General features: G+C 36.7%; 1 protein-coding gene across 3 annotated transcripts in view; it reads left to right on the top strand.

The window, feature by feature from the left end:
- OSBPL6 (oxysterol binding protein like 6) overlaps positions 1 to 14,894 on the top strand; it is a 36,532-nt gene that overhangs the window by 12,033 nt on the left and 9,605 nt on the right. Inside the window, exons 5-14 of one of the 3 annotated variants that reach the window (XM_026052029.1) lie at positions 1,211 to 1,324; positions 1,451 to 1,615; positions 2,120 to 2,252; positions 2,498 to 2,601; positions 3,504 to 3,596; positions 8,377 to 8,451; positions 11,653 to 11,818; positions 12,499 to 12,629; positions 12,709 to 12,816; positions 14,418 to 14,552. In XM_026052029.1, the coding sequence (XP_025907814.1) occupies positions 1,211 to 1,324; positions 1,451 to 1,615; positions 2,120 to 2,252; positions 2,498 to 2,601; positions 3,504 to 3,596; positions 8,377 to 8,451; positions 11,653 to 11,818; positions 12,499 to 12,629; positions 12,709 to 12,816; positions 14,418 to 14,552 (1,224 nt within the window). The remainder of the gene's footprint in view (positions 1 to 1,210; positions 1,325 to 1,450; positions 1,616 to 2,119; positions 2,253 to 2,497; positions 2,602 to 3,503; positions 3,597 to 8,376; positions 8,452 to 11,652; positions 11,819 to 12,498; positions 12,630 to 12,708; positions 12,817 to 14,417; positions 14,553 to 14,894) is intronic. The other 2 variants (XM_026052030.1, XM_026052031.1) reach the window with 2 other exon arrangements.

The raw sequence follows: 14,894 nt of genomic DNA, 5'->3' as shown, positions 1-14,894 counted from the left end.
TGTAGAAGAAACGGCTGAGGGACAGTGTGAAGCTACTGAGAAAAATGCATGCTCAGCAAATTGCATGTAGTTATATGGAATTATATTCAGATTGTGGAACAACTGACATTATTAAATCTCTAAGGAGAAAATCCTGCTCACATGATTCATAGAAGTGTCTCTGTTTAAATCACCCATGAAGGAACTAATTATAGTTATGGTGACATTGCCCTGTGTTTATTAACTATCTGCCATAGGACCTTTATTTAACTTTCTGTGCATGTTCCTCAACTGAATATTCCAGTATATATAAAAATAAGCCATGATAGCTGGTAAGTTAGGACTAAAGTTTGTGCTTATTGTCTAGACTCCTAAAACTCCTTTTAAATTAAAATTCAACAAACTTATATGCATTTGTATTAAACATTTATGTTGCATGTGTGTTGTGTAAATATACACTTTTATATATATATATATATATATGTATGTACAGGCATTCAGATAAATGTATATATTTATTATACACATAATCATTAGTTCACATTACATGTTAATGAAGCCTATATCTCTTTCTCAGTGTGATACAGAGAAGGCAGACCACTTCAGAGTTAAAAAAATAGCTGGTAATAGGCAAAATTCTGCTTTCAGATTAACTTTGTATTTCTGTTATAATTATCTTCTATCATTTAGAGATTTATAAGTRGAAAGAATGTAAGAGTTTGGTTTAGTTATATTCTCAGGAATACACTTTTCTCTCTTATATGCAAATTAAAAATCACATTAATTTTACTTGGCTTAATTGCTTGGGTGACAGATTTGCTTAGCTGTATTTTACCTTCTCAGTTCTGGAGTCAGAGCGGATCATTCTGGTGCATAGGATAGAGAAGTTTACATTGGACTGAAGAGATAAAGAATGGTATTAAACTGCTTAGATTAGATAACACTAATTATGGTGCTGTAGCATCAGAGAGCTGAGTACCACCTAATTTTCTAATTTTCTTCTCATTTACAGTTCTTTGGTTGTGTGAGTCAAACACATTTGCTTTGGAGATGGCTCTGGATTGAGCACTACTTGCAAAGATTTTTTTTTTCTGCCTATAAAGGAGTGTTCAGTCCTACTACATTTTTTTAATCTGTCTTTAAGTTAAAATGTGAAACTATTTCCACACAAAATATTGTTCTGTTAAAAATAACAAAGAATGCATGACATCACCCTACTTTTTGATTTCAGATTCAGAAAGGAAAAGTACATGGGAGCATCGATGTTGGTTTATCAGTTATGTCTATTAAAAAGAAAGCTCGTAGGATAGATCTTGACACAGAAGAGCACATCTATCATCTGAAGGTAACGTTGATGCAAGTATTTATTCTTCTCTCTTCAGCCATGGTGGAAATAAATAAGCAAGTTGTAAAACTGTGATGAAAAATAGTATTTTTATGAGTGCCTTCTTGATTTTGATTTTGTTTTTAGGTGAAATCCCAGGATACATTTGATGCCTGGGTTTCAAAACTCCGCCACCACCGTTTGTATCGTCAAAATGAGATTGTGAGATCTCCAAGAGATGCCAGCTTTCATATATTTCCTTCAGCCTCTACTTCTGAGTCTTCACCAGCTGCCAATGTGTTAGATGGAAAGGTAGGGAGTTCCTCTTTGGAAATTCATGCCCATTGCACAGGAAGTTCTGCTTGTAATGCCAAGAGGGAAAAGTTTCTGCTGTGGAAACCAGTGACCAGCAAAAATCTGGGGTTATTGCTGCTCAAAGACATGAATTAAGCCTTATTGCAACTTTCATTAAGGGGCTTCTACAGAGATCCTGCAAAGAATTCACCTTTGCCGGAATGATTTACACTACCTTTTGTCATCAGGAATTAATCTTGTTCTTTCCAGTTCGATAATACTGCTCCTTCTAAACAGTAGCTTTTCCAGCTGGTGATTAGCAGATACAGTTTCTCCGAGATGTCCCTGGTTTGATTCTCCTACATGCCATTCAGGAAAACCTGCATCTTGGGCACTATATAGTCAAGCTCARTGATGTCACTGAAATCACAATGCATTAAAACTTATTCCAAACGAGCATAGTAATTGCACTGACTGAGCAATACATGGAACAGTAAATTTAAACACTTTATTATGCCTTAGGTACAACAAAATAGCTTCCCATGGCAGTCTCCTATACCATGCAGTAATAGCCTTCCTGCAACCTGCACTACCGGTCAGAGTAAAGTAGCGGCTTGGTTGCAGGACTCTGAAGAAATGGACAGATGTGCAGAAGGTTAGTCTTCAGCTTTTCATGCCTTGCTCTTTCAGCAGCATTTCTTATTGATAGAAAATAAGAAGCAACTAGTAAAGTCATCAAATTACATCTTGATATGTACTGTACATGAAATAACAGCTCTAAATTATTTAAATTTAAATCTATATCTATCTAAATCTGTATCTAAAATTATACTATTTACAAAAGAACACCCAAAAGTCTGAAATGAGACACCTCATGTGTTTTTGTTTTATATCTTCTAGATCTTGCTCATTGTCAGTCAAACCTTGTGGAACTCAGTAAACTTCTTCAAAATTTAGAAATCCTACAAAGAACTCAGTCAGCACCAAACTTCACGGACATGCAGGTAAACATGCTTGAGTATAAATAATCAACTTGAAATATTTGCTGTTTGCATTAAAGAAAATATAGAGGTATTGTCTATTAAGTCAGAACGATTTTATAAGATCTTAGTAACTTCTAGATGAAAGGCTTAATTGGTTAATGATCATGCTCCATATGCAAACAAATAATAAGAAAATTGTATTGTTTGCTTAATTGATAAAATAGAGTTGTGCACATAATCATTTGCAGAAGTGGGACTAAGAACTGTTAAAGGCAGATTATACATGTACACATTGAAATTTTACACTGAAATTTGAGGTATTTGTATTTGCTGAGTATAGTATCAAGTTTTCAGTGAGTGGAGAACTAAAATGAAGCACCTTGCACATTCTAAAAAAAAATGTGTAGTCAAAAATATCTCAAGGTTTAGACTTTTTCCCTATGTCACTATGAGTTTGGTTGCTGATCACAGGAAAAGCAGTAACATATCCTGAATCTTAGATACTTTCTTGCTTGAGTGAAAACAACTCAGCCGTTGAGTGTGCAAATCTCCCAGTGGTGTTGGTGGATTTGAAAGCTTGATTCCAGTGAAGTAGATCTGTCATTGATTTCAGGAAGAGGTGAACTTTGCATTTCTCTGAGTAWTAAGATAAAACAGAATAGAAATCTAGGAGGATTTCAAGATCTAGTCCTAAATATACCAATACCTTCATAAAATAGGTTGAATATCAGGTTATATAAATGTATGAATAGCTGCAGTCAGTGATTGCTGTAGTCATGGGCACTGGCAATGGCTCTTTTTTTCCTACTGTCCAATTTGTAAATGTCTAACACTATTATTCTTTACTAACTTGGTGTACTGTGTGTGTTTTGCTTGTGTCAATTTAATAGTACTTGTCGCTTTTAACTATTTGTGTAATGTAGGCTAACTGTGTAGATATTTCAAAGAAAGACAAGCGGGTCACAAGACGATGGAGAACAAAAAGTGTCAGCAAAGATGCAAAAATTCAACTTCAGGTACTGAACACACCATGTTTTCCTTTTCGCTGTACTTTTAGATTAACTTTTAAGCATGAACCAATATATTATCTGAAAGCAGGAACTCAATGTGCTGTCTGTTGTGTTCTTGATGATGTGAATTAAATCCCAGCTGGTTGCTTAAAACCTAGAGAAGATAGAGAGAAAAGTATTGATTCTATTTTCATTCATATGAAAACATTGCCATCTATGGAAAGGAGAAACTGAGCAGTTAAGGTTCAAGGAAGGCAATATGCATGCAGCACGCACATACCATGTTAAACTTGCCATGGAGAGCAGCTGAGCAGGTGAAAGTAGCAAGCTAAAAGTAGAAAACATGAATGAAAAGCTAAATTTACTGGTTGTCCCTTGTCAAGATCTATACATAAGAATTTACCCATTGAGAATTTTTTTAAAAGCCTTCTATCATGGAAAAAACATTTGTGGGAACAAACTGAATAAACCAAAGAATAATTTCTCCCATGTTTCCTTATTGCTGAGAAGTAAAATCACAATTATGAACATATTATACTTGCAGCACTGCTAGATCCAGTGTGCCTTATTGTGTTTTTGCAGAAGTAGCAGTATATTCTGAGTGCTAATCCAAAGAAAAACCTCCCCCTTTATTCTTCTAATTGAGAAAGTGATAATGCAGATTATATTCAACAGATTTCAGGAGCTAACAATCACAGAAACACTGACAGCGGCAGAATAACTAAATTTCAGCAAATTTTGATCTGTTTAAATTCCTTGAAATTCAACTTTCAAAGCCTTCTCTCTGTTCTTTAGAGGCACAATAAGGAGTTTCTGTGACTCATTTAAAATTGATTRTCTTAAGGAAAGCAGAAATTATAGTTTCATTAGCTTCCTCATAGCAGCCGTTGAAAGTACCTTTTCTTTTTTCCAGTTATACTAAATAAATGACAGCAGGCTAAGCAATGAAACATCTATTAAGGTTAAAAAAACCTTATTAATAAAGGAATTTTGATGACCGAGTTCATGTCCTGCTGTCTGCATTTGAAGGATCGCTGTGTTTCAGTCCCACTGAATAGCACAGGGGAATAAAAATACCAGGAAAATAGATGCAAGTACCCTGTGTTTGGGAAGAGTCAGCACTGTGTGTTCTTTCATACTGTGGTGGTCTCAGGAAAACTTTGCCCTACAAAAATTGTGCAGAATTTGGGCGTTCCAGAACATGAAGAAGAGTCATGAAAGCAGTCAGTGTATGATCATTTAGGTTGGATAATGAATTATAAGCAGTTTATGTGTTGCGTGCACCTTGCAAAGTGACAATGGTCAGTGATTCCCGTGATAGACTTTTAACAAATTCTGGCACCTGATCCTTACACTGCAGTTTGCAGGTTAGCAGGAGCTCTGCCCCAGCTCCTGCAATTCTCAGGTRCAATCTGGTTTTCAGATTCTCCTGAGCTAATTTGTGCACATGGCCCTGCTTTATATGAGTCTGCTACTTCTGTGGAGATAATGAGTTCTGCTTCACCTGAGAGAGTACTGACTCCTGTCAAGCTTATAGCTGGAAATACAAAAGCTTATATTAATAGAACAAAGTATTAAATTACTGATGGCTATTTTAGAAATTAAGTTGCAAGGGAAGAACAGAAATAATAAAATTACTCCATGCAGAAGGCTGAGGGGTTGTTTGGCTGTTTACCAGGCATCTTACYGGTTTGGTCTTAACTGTTTCTTTTTCCAAGGGCTCTCTTGTCCTGGGAATGTGCTAAAGCTGTGATCTGTGGAAGAAAGCCTCACTCTGACTTACGATTTTATTCTTGATTTTCTCATGTTGCTATTGCACTGAAATATAGATTGCCTCCCATTCCTACATGCTTTTCCACACTTAAATCCCATTCTTCTGTTAGCCATTCACTCCATCTTCGTTGTCTTCATTGGTCTTCCTTTATAAGTCATTGTTTTCAAGACTATTCCAGGTTTTTATAAATTATATACCATGACAGTTGCTAATGGGAATCACTTTTTCTAGTTTGTCATTGCTTTGTGGAAACTAGATGTGATTTGATATTAAATACTTGACAGTTTTCATGTCAGGACATCTTCCACTATATTTTCCTTTCTACCTGCTCCACACATCTTTAGGGGGATTTAGGGTAGTTTTAGGGGATAATACTGTCATACTAACATACTAACTTTCACCTACTTGCACTATTATTTCCAAATACTTGCCTTTTTATTTATTTATTTATTTATTTATTTATTTATATTTAGAAAAGCAACGGTTAACTTCCATCAGAAGAGCCTCTAATTATATGACATCAAGAGCCATCTAGGATACTGCAAACCAGGGAGCTGTATAGACTGGTCTCCTGTTTTTACCAGGATAATGGGGAATGATGCTGTGATTTTTGCTAGCTCTGTTACCCCACTGCAGAGATGCAAGAAGAGATTTCTCCCATCTGTACTGAAATCATTACCTCTTTTTTAATAACATTGCCTTTTTTTTTTTTTTCCTTTTTTTTTTTTCTCTGCGTGTTAGGACAAGTCTGGCTGCTTACTTTACCCAGGAGATATCCATTCAGTATGTGCATGCCTTCTCTCACAAATAATTCTAGTGACTAGAATGCAGTTAGTCCCCTGAGTAAAATAAAGCCTACTCATATGTGTTTGCCTGTCTTGGGKTTTGGTATTGTGGAATTAACAACTTAATTTTCAGACCTTATTCAAGAGAATACTATTTGGACTGCTTCTCTGAACAAGGATTTCTTTTATGAGGAACATTTATTTTGCTTTTGTAAGGTATACTTAAAGTCTTATGAGAATGATTGGCAATCACAGGTTAGTTGACCTAAATTATTTTATTTTGTTAAAGATACTTTTGTACAAAAACTGAGAAAAAGAGGTTCTTCTTTTTGCTTTGCATAAAAGATGAACTTGTCAATCCTGTGTTATTCTAAGAATCTTCAGAAGGAAAAAAAAAAACTTAATAGCAACAAATGGAAGTAACAGATATTTAATTTCTCTCAAAATGCAGAGCAATGAAGCTATGCAACTGATTGAAAGAAAGGAAGGAAGAAAGAAAGGATAAAAAACCAATGTAATAGGAGAACTGCTCAAAACAGAGCAGTTGATTGAAATGTCACCTTGTTCTACTGAGGCTTTTAGCTTGGAATGAAACCTGACCAAAAGCCTCCTTTATGACTCTTTCTCTTAAATGACTGTTCATATATTTATATTTCTAAGCAGAACTCATAGATCATTATTTCACCTTGTATTATGTTTTGGGGTTCTGCAGAGCTTGTTGTTCCAATTTCAGTAGTATTTATACCTGCATTGAGAACCTTATTTATTTATTGCTCTGTGTGTAAATATGCATATATTTTGCCATATGAATATATATAAATATATATTCATAAGATGGATGTGTATCTATAGAGTACAAAGAGCTTTACACTGATCATATGATGCAATTTCAACAGTTCATAGTGTCTGTATTGAAGAATATACAGAAGAATATACAGAATATATATTTTTAATGTGAGGATTTTACAAAACAACTGCAAAGAAGGCTCTATTACTGTGATCTGCAGACCCTTCCATGGTCTGTAGCACGGCCTCTTGCATGTTCTGTAGCACCAAGCAGAGGRGGAAGGTACAGGTGTGCTCAGATTCATGTGCCCTGCTGCCTGGCAGGTTAGAAGCTCAAGGAGCAAGGGGCTTTGATTAATTACTGAACTACAGTATCCCGTTGGAGCATGGTGGCCGTGTCTCCTGTCTGTCCCATTGTTATTTACATAGTGCCTAGTCTGCCTTTAAAATAAGAATGAAGGTATGTGGAGCCACTGAAATTGCTAAGTATGAATGTATGTAAAGGAAGGGAAAACAGTTTTCTATAAGCAGAAATATAGCTTTACTGGTCTTATAAAAATCTTAAAATGGCATTCAAAAGATAACATTTTGATCAGACATCAAAATACAGGATTATGTGATTAGTGAGGAGTTCCTCTGCATTAGAAAACTACTGAAGTTTCTGTAAAGCAAATTAGAAGTTAAATTAAGTAGGATCTGGCATGTCAAAATGGAAGAATTTGTTGAAATACTTAGTCTTCATTTCTGCTGCTTTACCTGAGGTTTTGTGTTACTTTGACAATCATTCAACAATATATACTGAAAGTAATTAGATCCAATGGAACTCAGAAGACTGGTATACAGAGAAAATGGGCAAATAAACCTAGGAATGGACTGCAAATCACTAGAGTTGTGCACAGAAATATTTACATAAGCAAGTTCCCTACTTTTCAGCCTACCCACTGAAAAGTTTTACCACCGAGATGCATAAAACTTTAATAGCTGCAGTTCACGCACTTCCACTAATGCTCTGCAGTCTCTCTCAGAATTTCTTTTCTAGGTGGTCAAGTGACCCCCTCCCACTCCAAAATGAGCTTTGCTTTTGTGTTTTTCTGCCATGCCACAGGATCCTTTTGTTTTTATATTCCATAATTGCCTTATGACTCTGAATGGCAATGTTAATAGAATTATTTTTCTTTTTCTTTTAGCCTTAGTAAGCGCATCACAACCCAAGTCATCTGCAGATAATTTTAGTGAAGTAATTAGCTATTTAAATCTCTGGCATACACAACTGAGAGCATGTGACGTATTCTCAGAATGTGTAGGCCATAAGAACTAACAAAATGAATCTCCACTGAAAGACTCTCCCTCTCCCTTTTCTGATCACCTTTCATTTTCCTGTGTCCCATCACCCCTTCCCTTCTCTTTTTCTACTTCCTTTTCTTCTTGCGTTCACTGTCAGGAAGGGCCGGCGCCGAAGGGCCAGTTGAGCACAACACGACGCCGGCAGAGACTAGCAGCTGCAGTGGCTACAACAGTGAGTGGATTTAAAATCAAGGGATAGCTCTAAAGATGGGAAGCTTTTTAACTCRAGTGTGTAATAAGTTACTGAATATGCTGCTTGCACCTAAGAAAGGTGTCCGTGTCACCCACTTGCATCTGAATTGATTAGAAATAGTGTGGGCAGCCCTCACCCAAATGAAGCCCATAGAGTTGGGTTTGAGCTTGTTTACATGGTACATGTCCTTCCTCCTTTCTGCAAGTGACAGACTCAGGCCCTGCCCTATTTCTAGGCATCTTTGGTATATTCTGTGTACTATACAAAACAAAATGGACCAACAAATTCTGGTAAAAGATTCTCATGACAGGCTATAGCAAGATAGCAGAACCAAGGAGGTTTGTTACAAATCCATCAGGAGATTTCCTGATTTATGTTTTTAATAATATAAGGTTAGCTTCTTCATTTAAAACACCTTCTGTTTACATTTCATAATCCCAAAAAGTCATATTACTACCACTAATGTCTGTATTTTGTTTTGTTAGTTCTCAGTCTTTGACACAAAATCTGTGGCTAAAAAGTMAACGTAGGGATGCTAAATGGGAGGGAGAAACATTTTATGTGAATTCAAGTCAGCACTTGCAGGATACCTTCTGCTGCAGCCCTTTCTTGAAAGCACTTAYCTGCAGCGCAAAAAATGGACATCAATATTAATCTGACTAGACCAGCCAGATAGAGGTGGCAAAAACATGTYGAGGAGAAACAAATGAACAAACAAAAACCTCTGTGCAGCTAAAACTTAAAGTGAGCTTCACCCATGCCCACGGCTACCCAGCTCAATCAGTGAACACCTTCACCAGGCAAAAGCAGTCCAGGGGCTCTAAACATGCTGTGCTAGATTGTAGCTTAAACTCCCCTAGATCAGATATAGGAGCTCTGAAGAAACTAATGGATAAGTGGATGTTTCAGAATGTGGGGTAAGCAGAAGGATCAAGGCACATTTGAAGTAAGGTCTAGAAGAGTGAGAGGTGTGGCTGGGATGGGGGAACAAAACAAGATAAAAAAAATGTTGGGGAATGAATCAAGAAGCTGGTGATTAAAAAATCARTTAAATAATAGGGTCATTATCAAGTCACCATGTGTATGGAGACAAAGCACTGCAATGAAAGGAACTAAAGGGGAAGAAAATTCTAAGCAATGTTTCTCAGACTGTTGGTTATTGCAGTGAATGAAAGAGGCTGTTCAATGTGGATTTATTTCATCTCTTGTGGAGGGTAACTTGGAGATTTTCTTAAAAAATGCAGAGGATGAGAGTTCATGTCCATCAGTATTTGCGGTTCCCATGTAGCTCACCAAAGCAAACTGTAAAGCATCTACTTCTCTTTGCCGTGTGAATGTGTATTTCTTTCCATCAATGTGACAGTATTTGTAGAACATACAAGCACAATTTCTAAGACATAATTTAAAATGTTATTTTTTCCTATAACCTCATTGCAGCAAAATTATGTGGATTAAAGGGGTCTGTGTGTGACATAAGGCCAGTGGCAGGGGTCTCTCCTGCCTTCTAGATGGAGTTGGGAATTTGGGAGTTCTGGGTGATAAAGCATAGGAAAATGGGGTCCTTTATAGTCTGAGCTGATAGTCACCTGGGGCAGCTGTACTGTGGTAGAGCACAGAGAGAGGTCTGGGATCATGCTCGCTCCTTTAAAGAACAGAAAGGATTTGTAAAAGAAACTTGAAATTAACCTATTTAAAAATATAAGGCAGTTTTGCTTGGCTGTTGAAACCTACTGTTCTGATACCAGCAAAGAACACAAGAGGACAAGCATCCATTATGAATGGGAGATATTTATTCTCTACTCATGTTAATAAAGCCTTGATGCGAATATAACATGAGGTCCAGGGAAGAAATACCTAATTTGTTAGCATAGTTATGAATCAAAACAGACAAGAGAATAAATGCTGCAACAGATAGGTGCCATAAAGCTGTTAATTTATGTGCTTATATATGTCTGGAAGTTGAGGAAGAAGAGGTGGAAGAGGCTGCCTTAGAGAGGGTGAAGAGAGGAATGAGATCTGATGAACTGATAGAAGAGGTTTCTGAGGATACCATCAAGAGACCAAAAACATACACAGATGAGAGAAACTTTAGACAGGGATTGACAGAACCATTCCCTGTTGCAAAGAAATAACAAGTGATCAATTTATAATATTGGCAGTACCATTTGTAATCCTATCAGTTGATAAAATTCTTAGTAATATGACTTTTTATGTTATCTGCTGCTTTTTGTCTTGCCTCAGAAAATCTATATTTTTGCCTCATTTTTCAGATGTGGATAATTTATATTGGGTTGCAGTGTGATTTTTTTTTTATCGTGAGATAAACTAGATTGCATTCAATGCATTTGGCCTCGTTTCATATATGAGTACCAAAATATAGCTGTGTATACCTTACCTTTGCATTTAGTTTTGACAGTTGGCTTCTTGGCATAATTTTAAGAGAAATGTGTGTAAGTGGTAAAATTTGTGTTTACTGTGTGTGAAAAGTGTAGCCGAAAGAAGTGGAAATAGTGTAATAAATCTGCTCTTAAATTATGCCATTTTGCCTTAACTTGTGGTTCATATGTCTTAAATGAATATAGGGTAGAAGTTTTTCTTATTGTTTAATTAAAAAGACCAAATGGAATTTATATACTTTTTCTCTCTTTCATAGTTGCCAGTAGTTAATTTTAACTCATGGTTAATTAGTAGTTTTGAAACTCTTTAGTAATATCTTTGAGAATATTGTATCTTATTTCCAGATCTTTGGAGAAACTTACATGTTTGAAATGCTGATATTGTAATAACTGAGTGATGTTGTATGTACTCTCTAATGTCCAAGGATGAAGTAATATGCACCATGGTTCAATTTTCCAGTCTTCTTTTAAGCATTAAGCAATGCTGTGCTTTTGAGTATGTCAGAAGTGATATCCTCTCATTAGTTCTTAGCCCTGTTCTTAGGCCTTTTTGTCTGTTTCAGTGTAAATTTTCAGGAAGCACAAGGAACTCTGCATCAATGTATGCTGAGATTTAGGAAAGTAGAAGTTACACCTTTGTTCTTACTGTCTTTTTCATGTTGTGAAGCAGGCCTTTTTTTTCCCCCTCTATTTTCAGAAGAATTTTCTATTTCACTTCCACAGAGCATGCTGTCAAAAGGTTGGTTGCACGTTATACATTATTATTTTTTCCTTCTTTCCATAGGTCCCTTTCAGTGCTACAATGTCCCCTGTTCGACTGCATTCATCCAATCCCAACCTTTGTGCAGACATTGAATTTCAGACGCCCCCAAGTCATGTAAGTGACCCACTGGAGTGCTCAACCGAGTACATCAAGCTACAAGAAGAATTTTGCCTCATGGCACAGAAAGGTAATTGGGGACATCCAGCCACTGGATGCTTCTTTGCTTTCCATAATCTTCTGAACTTCTTCTTGCATCTTGTAAGATTTGGCTCAATTTGCAGACCTTTTATTTCTCAGTAGAATGCTTTTATTGCTCCTCAAAGATAAATCAAAATGTCACTGCAATGTACAATCTTGTACAACTTTTTCTTTGTGCAATTTTTTCTTAAACCAGTGGAAATAACAGGAGGAGTATTTACTGCAAGTGTGCTCCAGAAGTGTTGTATGGTTAATAAATGAATGGTGCTAAATACTGGGAAATGCTRATTTAAGTATTTGTTATCGGTTTACTGTGTGTTATGTAATATGGGAAAAACATGTCATTCACCTGACAGCTCACTAGAAAACCTGTTTAAAGATCAAAGTAATCCTTTCTATTAATGCTATATTAAGCCTTAGAAAAACTGGTGCATCTGATGTCTGTGAAGAGAAAAAAACAATGAGCAAATTTGATTTATAAGGAAAAAGACAACTCTGAACACAGATTTTCCAAATATATACCTTTCTATATGCTTAATGCATGCAAACACTGAATACACTGTATGCACATTACAGATTCTCAGTATTTGCTGCTCAAATATTGCTATAATTGGAGCTCTACAGTCCTGTAACTAAGAAAACACTTGTGTGTGTTTGTTTTTTGCATAGTGCATTCTCTTTTGAAGTCTGCCTTTAACAGCATTGCTATAGAGAAGGAGAAGCTTAAGCAGATTGTTTCCGAACAAGATCTTGCAGGCCACAATGCACAAATAGCAAACCTCAGACAGTCCCTCTCTCAGGTATGTTCTTGCTTTTGAGGAGATTTTTTCCCTCAATTTAATGTTTGCATTTTAATAAATATGCAATTTTTATTTCCAGGCTCTCAACCAGAATGCTGAACTAAGGAGTCGCTTGAACAGAATACATTCAGAATCTGTTATCTGTGATCAGGTTGTCAGTGTAAATATTATCCCTAGCCCTGATGAGGTAAGAGTTTGATCTTTATTGTTTTTAGAGTACAAACAAAACTTAGTAACTCTCACTAGTATCTGAAACACTCCTGAATCTTTCAATTTGTCAAGTGATCATTTACTGAAAAGGTCCGATTTTCATTGTCAGTATTTCTCTGAAGAGACCAAACAGCAGAGTTCTTTAATCAGCTCTGAAAAAAAAAAAAAAAAACATTTTAGTAGAGAATATATAATCTTAGAGAAGATACAATATTCTTTTGTCAGAGCTGATTAAAGAACTCTGTTGCTTGGTCTCTTCAGAGAAATACAGAAAGACTGCAGACTTTGTACACAAATTGTTGGACATGGGAATCAGTGAGGTCCTACTATATTTGGATGTAATACACAGTAACTAATCATTGCTGTATCTTATTTCTTACAAAATCAGTAATTTATTACTTGATGGCCTAATCCTGCAATTAATCCTTTTTAAATTTGRTAGTGTAACATTTTGAAACCTGGTGTTCTTCCCATGAACAGTAAGAAGAGAAAGATAGTGAATTAGCCTGTGTCCTGTACAGGTGCAGATTCCATGTCATGGAACAAGTGGTGGTGATGGTGGGGAGTGAGAGATGCAGTGCACTTCACTCATATGAAAGAGATAGTAGTATATTTTGGATAGGGGATATATGGATGGTATAGGGATAGTGGTTTTAAAAAGATGCAGTGGCAAGGTCACTGTTATTTACTGCATAGAGGACGAGCTTCTCTGCAATTCGCAAGGGGACACTCCTTGAGTTGCACGTTCAAATTGGACCCCCTTGCTTTCCAAACTCCTTCCCAGAGGAACCTGAGTGCACCCAGATTCGATCCTAGTCCTGGACTTGGTCAACKGTTTATTCCCAAGGGATTATGTGCACAAGCAATCCTGGATATAATTTACTAAAACTTACAACATTTTATAAAGTTTTAGCATATTAACCATCTTCACTTASTATGGATCTGTTGCTGGCAACAGATCTCTCAACCTCAGGGAGTATCCTGGAGATCTGCTCCTGCACCAGGGGAGATCCTGACGTGCAGCCTGCTGCCTTGCAAGGAGAGCTCACTGTCCTCTGGGACTGTCCTCATATTTGTGGAATATGATGATTGACTTACAGTCATTTTTGCTTCCGTTAAAATGTGAAATCATTTTCAAAATAATTTAAAATAATTCCTTGGCTTTACAAAGCTTTATAATGGAATTCTGGATGTATCAAAGCTGTCTCCAGTGATGTCCACCATGACCGGCTGCTTTTTCAAATGAATTTCATGGTTGAACTTGTCTGGCATAGCTCTTGTTTACAAATGTATTCCTCTTGATACAGGATTAAATCTTTAATTTTTCACACTGCTAACACAGTTAATGCTAAGAACACTTCCGATGAATGAGGTCCATAACTAACATACTGCTGAAAATTTGCTTTATTTTCTCATAGTGCAGATCTCATCTGTTACATGCACAAAAAGCCCTGCAAAAGGCCATTCTTATATATTTAGCATGGAAAGACTATTCGGGTGACATAACCCTTACCTCACATGCATATGCCTTTTACCTGAGAAATAATATGTTGGCTTCTTTCTGTGCTTTGTTTACAGACAGGTGAGCAAATTCATGTCAGTTCGTTGTCCCAGCAAGTTTCTAATGAGAGCCGGCTCTCGATGTCGGAGTCCGTCTCGGAGTTCTTTGACGCGCAGGAAGTGCTGCTGTCTGCCAGCTCCTCAGAGAACGAGGTGGGCTCCGAGAGTGYCCCCGGGTTGGGCTCTCCAATGCAATATCACTTACCTTAACAAATAACATGATTTTGTCTCCAGGACATGTGCTATTATAGCTGTATCCACCTTCGTTAGGGACATTGATCTATTTATCTTGCTGGCTAATAAAGCTCTGCCGAGATTTTATAGCTTGGCAGTTTCTCCAACGTTGTCTTCCTTTCCTCACAGAGTAAAAACAAGCAAGGGTTTGGCATGAGGGAACAAGATCCTATTTTTAAATTGTCTCTGTCCAATGTGAATTGTTCAGCAACAAATGGTAGGATTTTTTTTTTTTATCAAAATATCCAGTTTCCTCTTGCA

This window comes from Nothoprocta perdicaria, unplaced genomic scaffold, assembly GCF_003342845.1.
Source record: "Nothoprocta perdicaria isolate Ctin4 unplaced genomic scaffold, notPer1 scaffold_83, whole genome shotgun sequence".
NCBI classification, from domain to species: domain Eukaryota; kingdom Metazoa; phylum Chordata; class Aves; order Tinamiformes; family Tinamidae; genus Nothoprocta; species Nothoprocta perdicaria.
The sequence above is the reverse complement of the archived record's forward strand: the minus strand, read 5'-3'. Positions and strand labels throughout refer to the sequence as shown.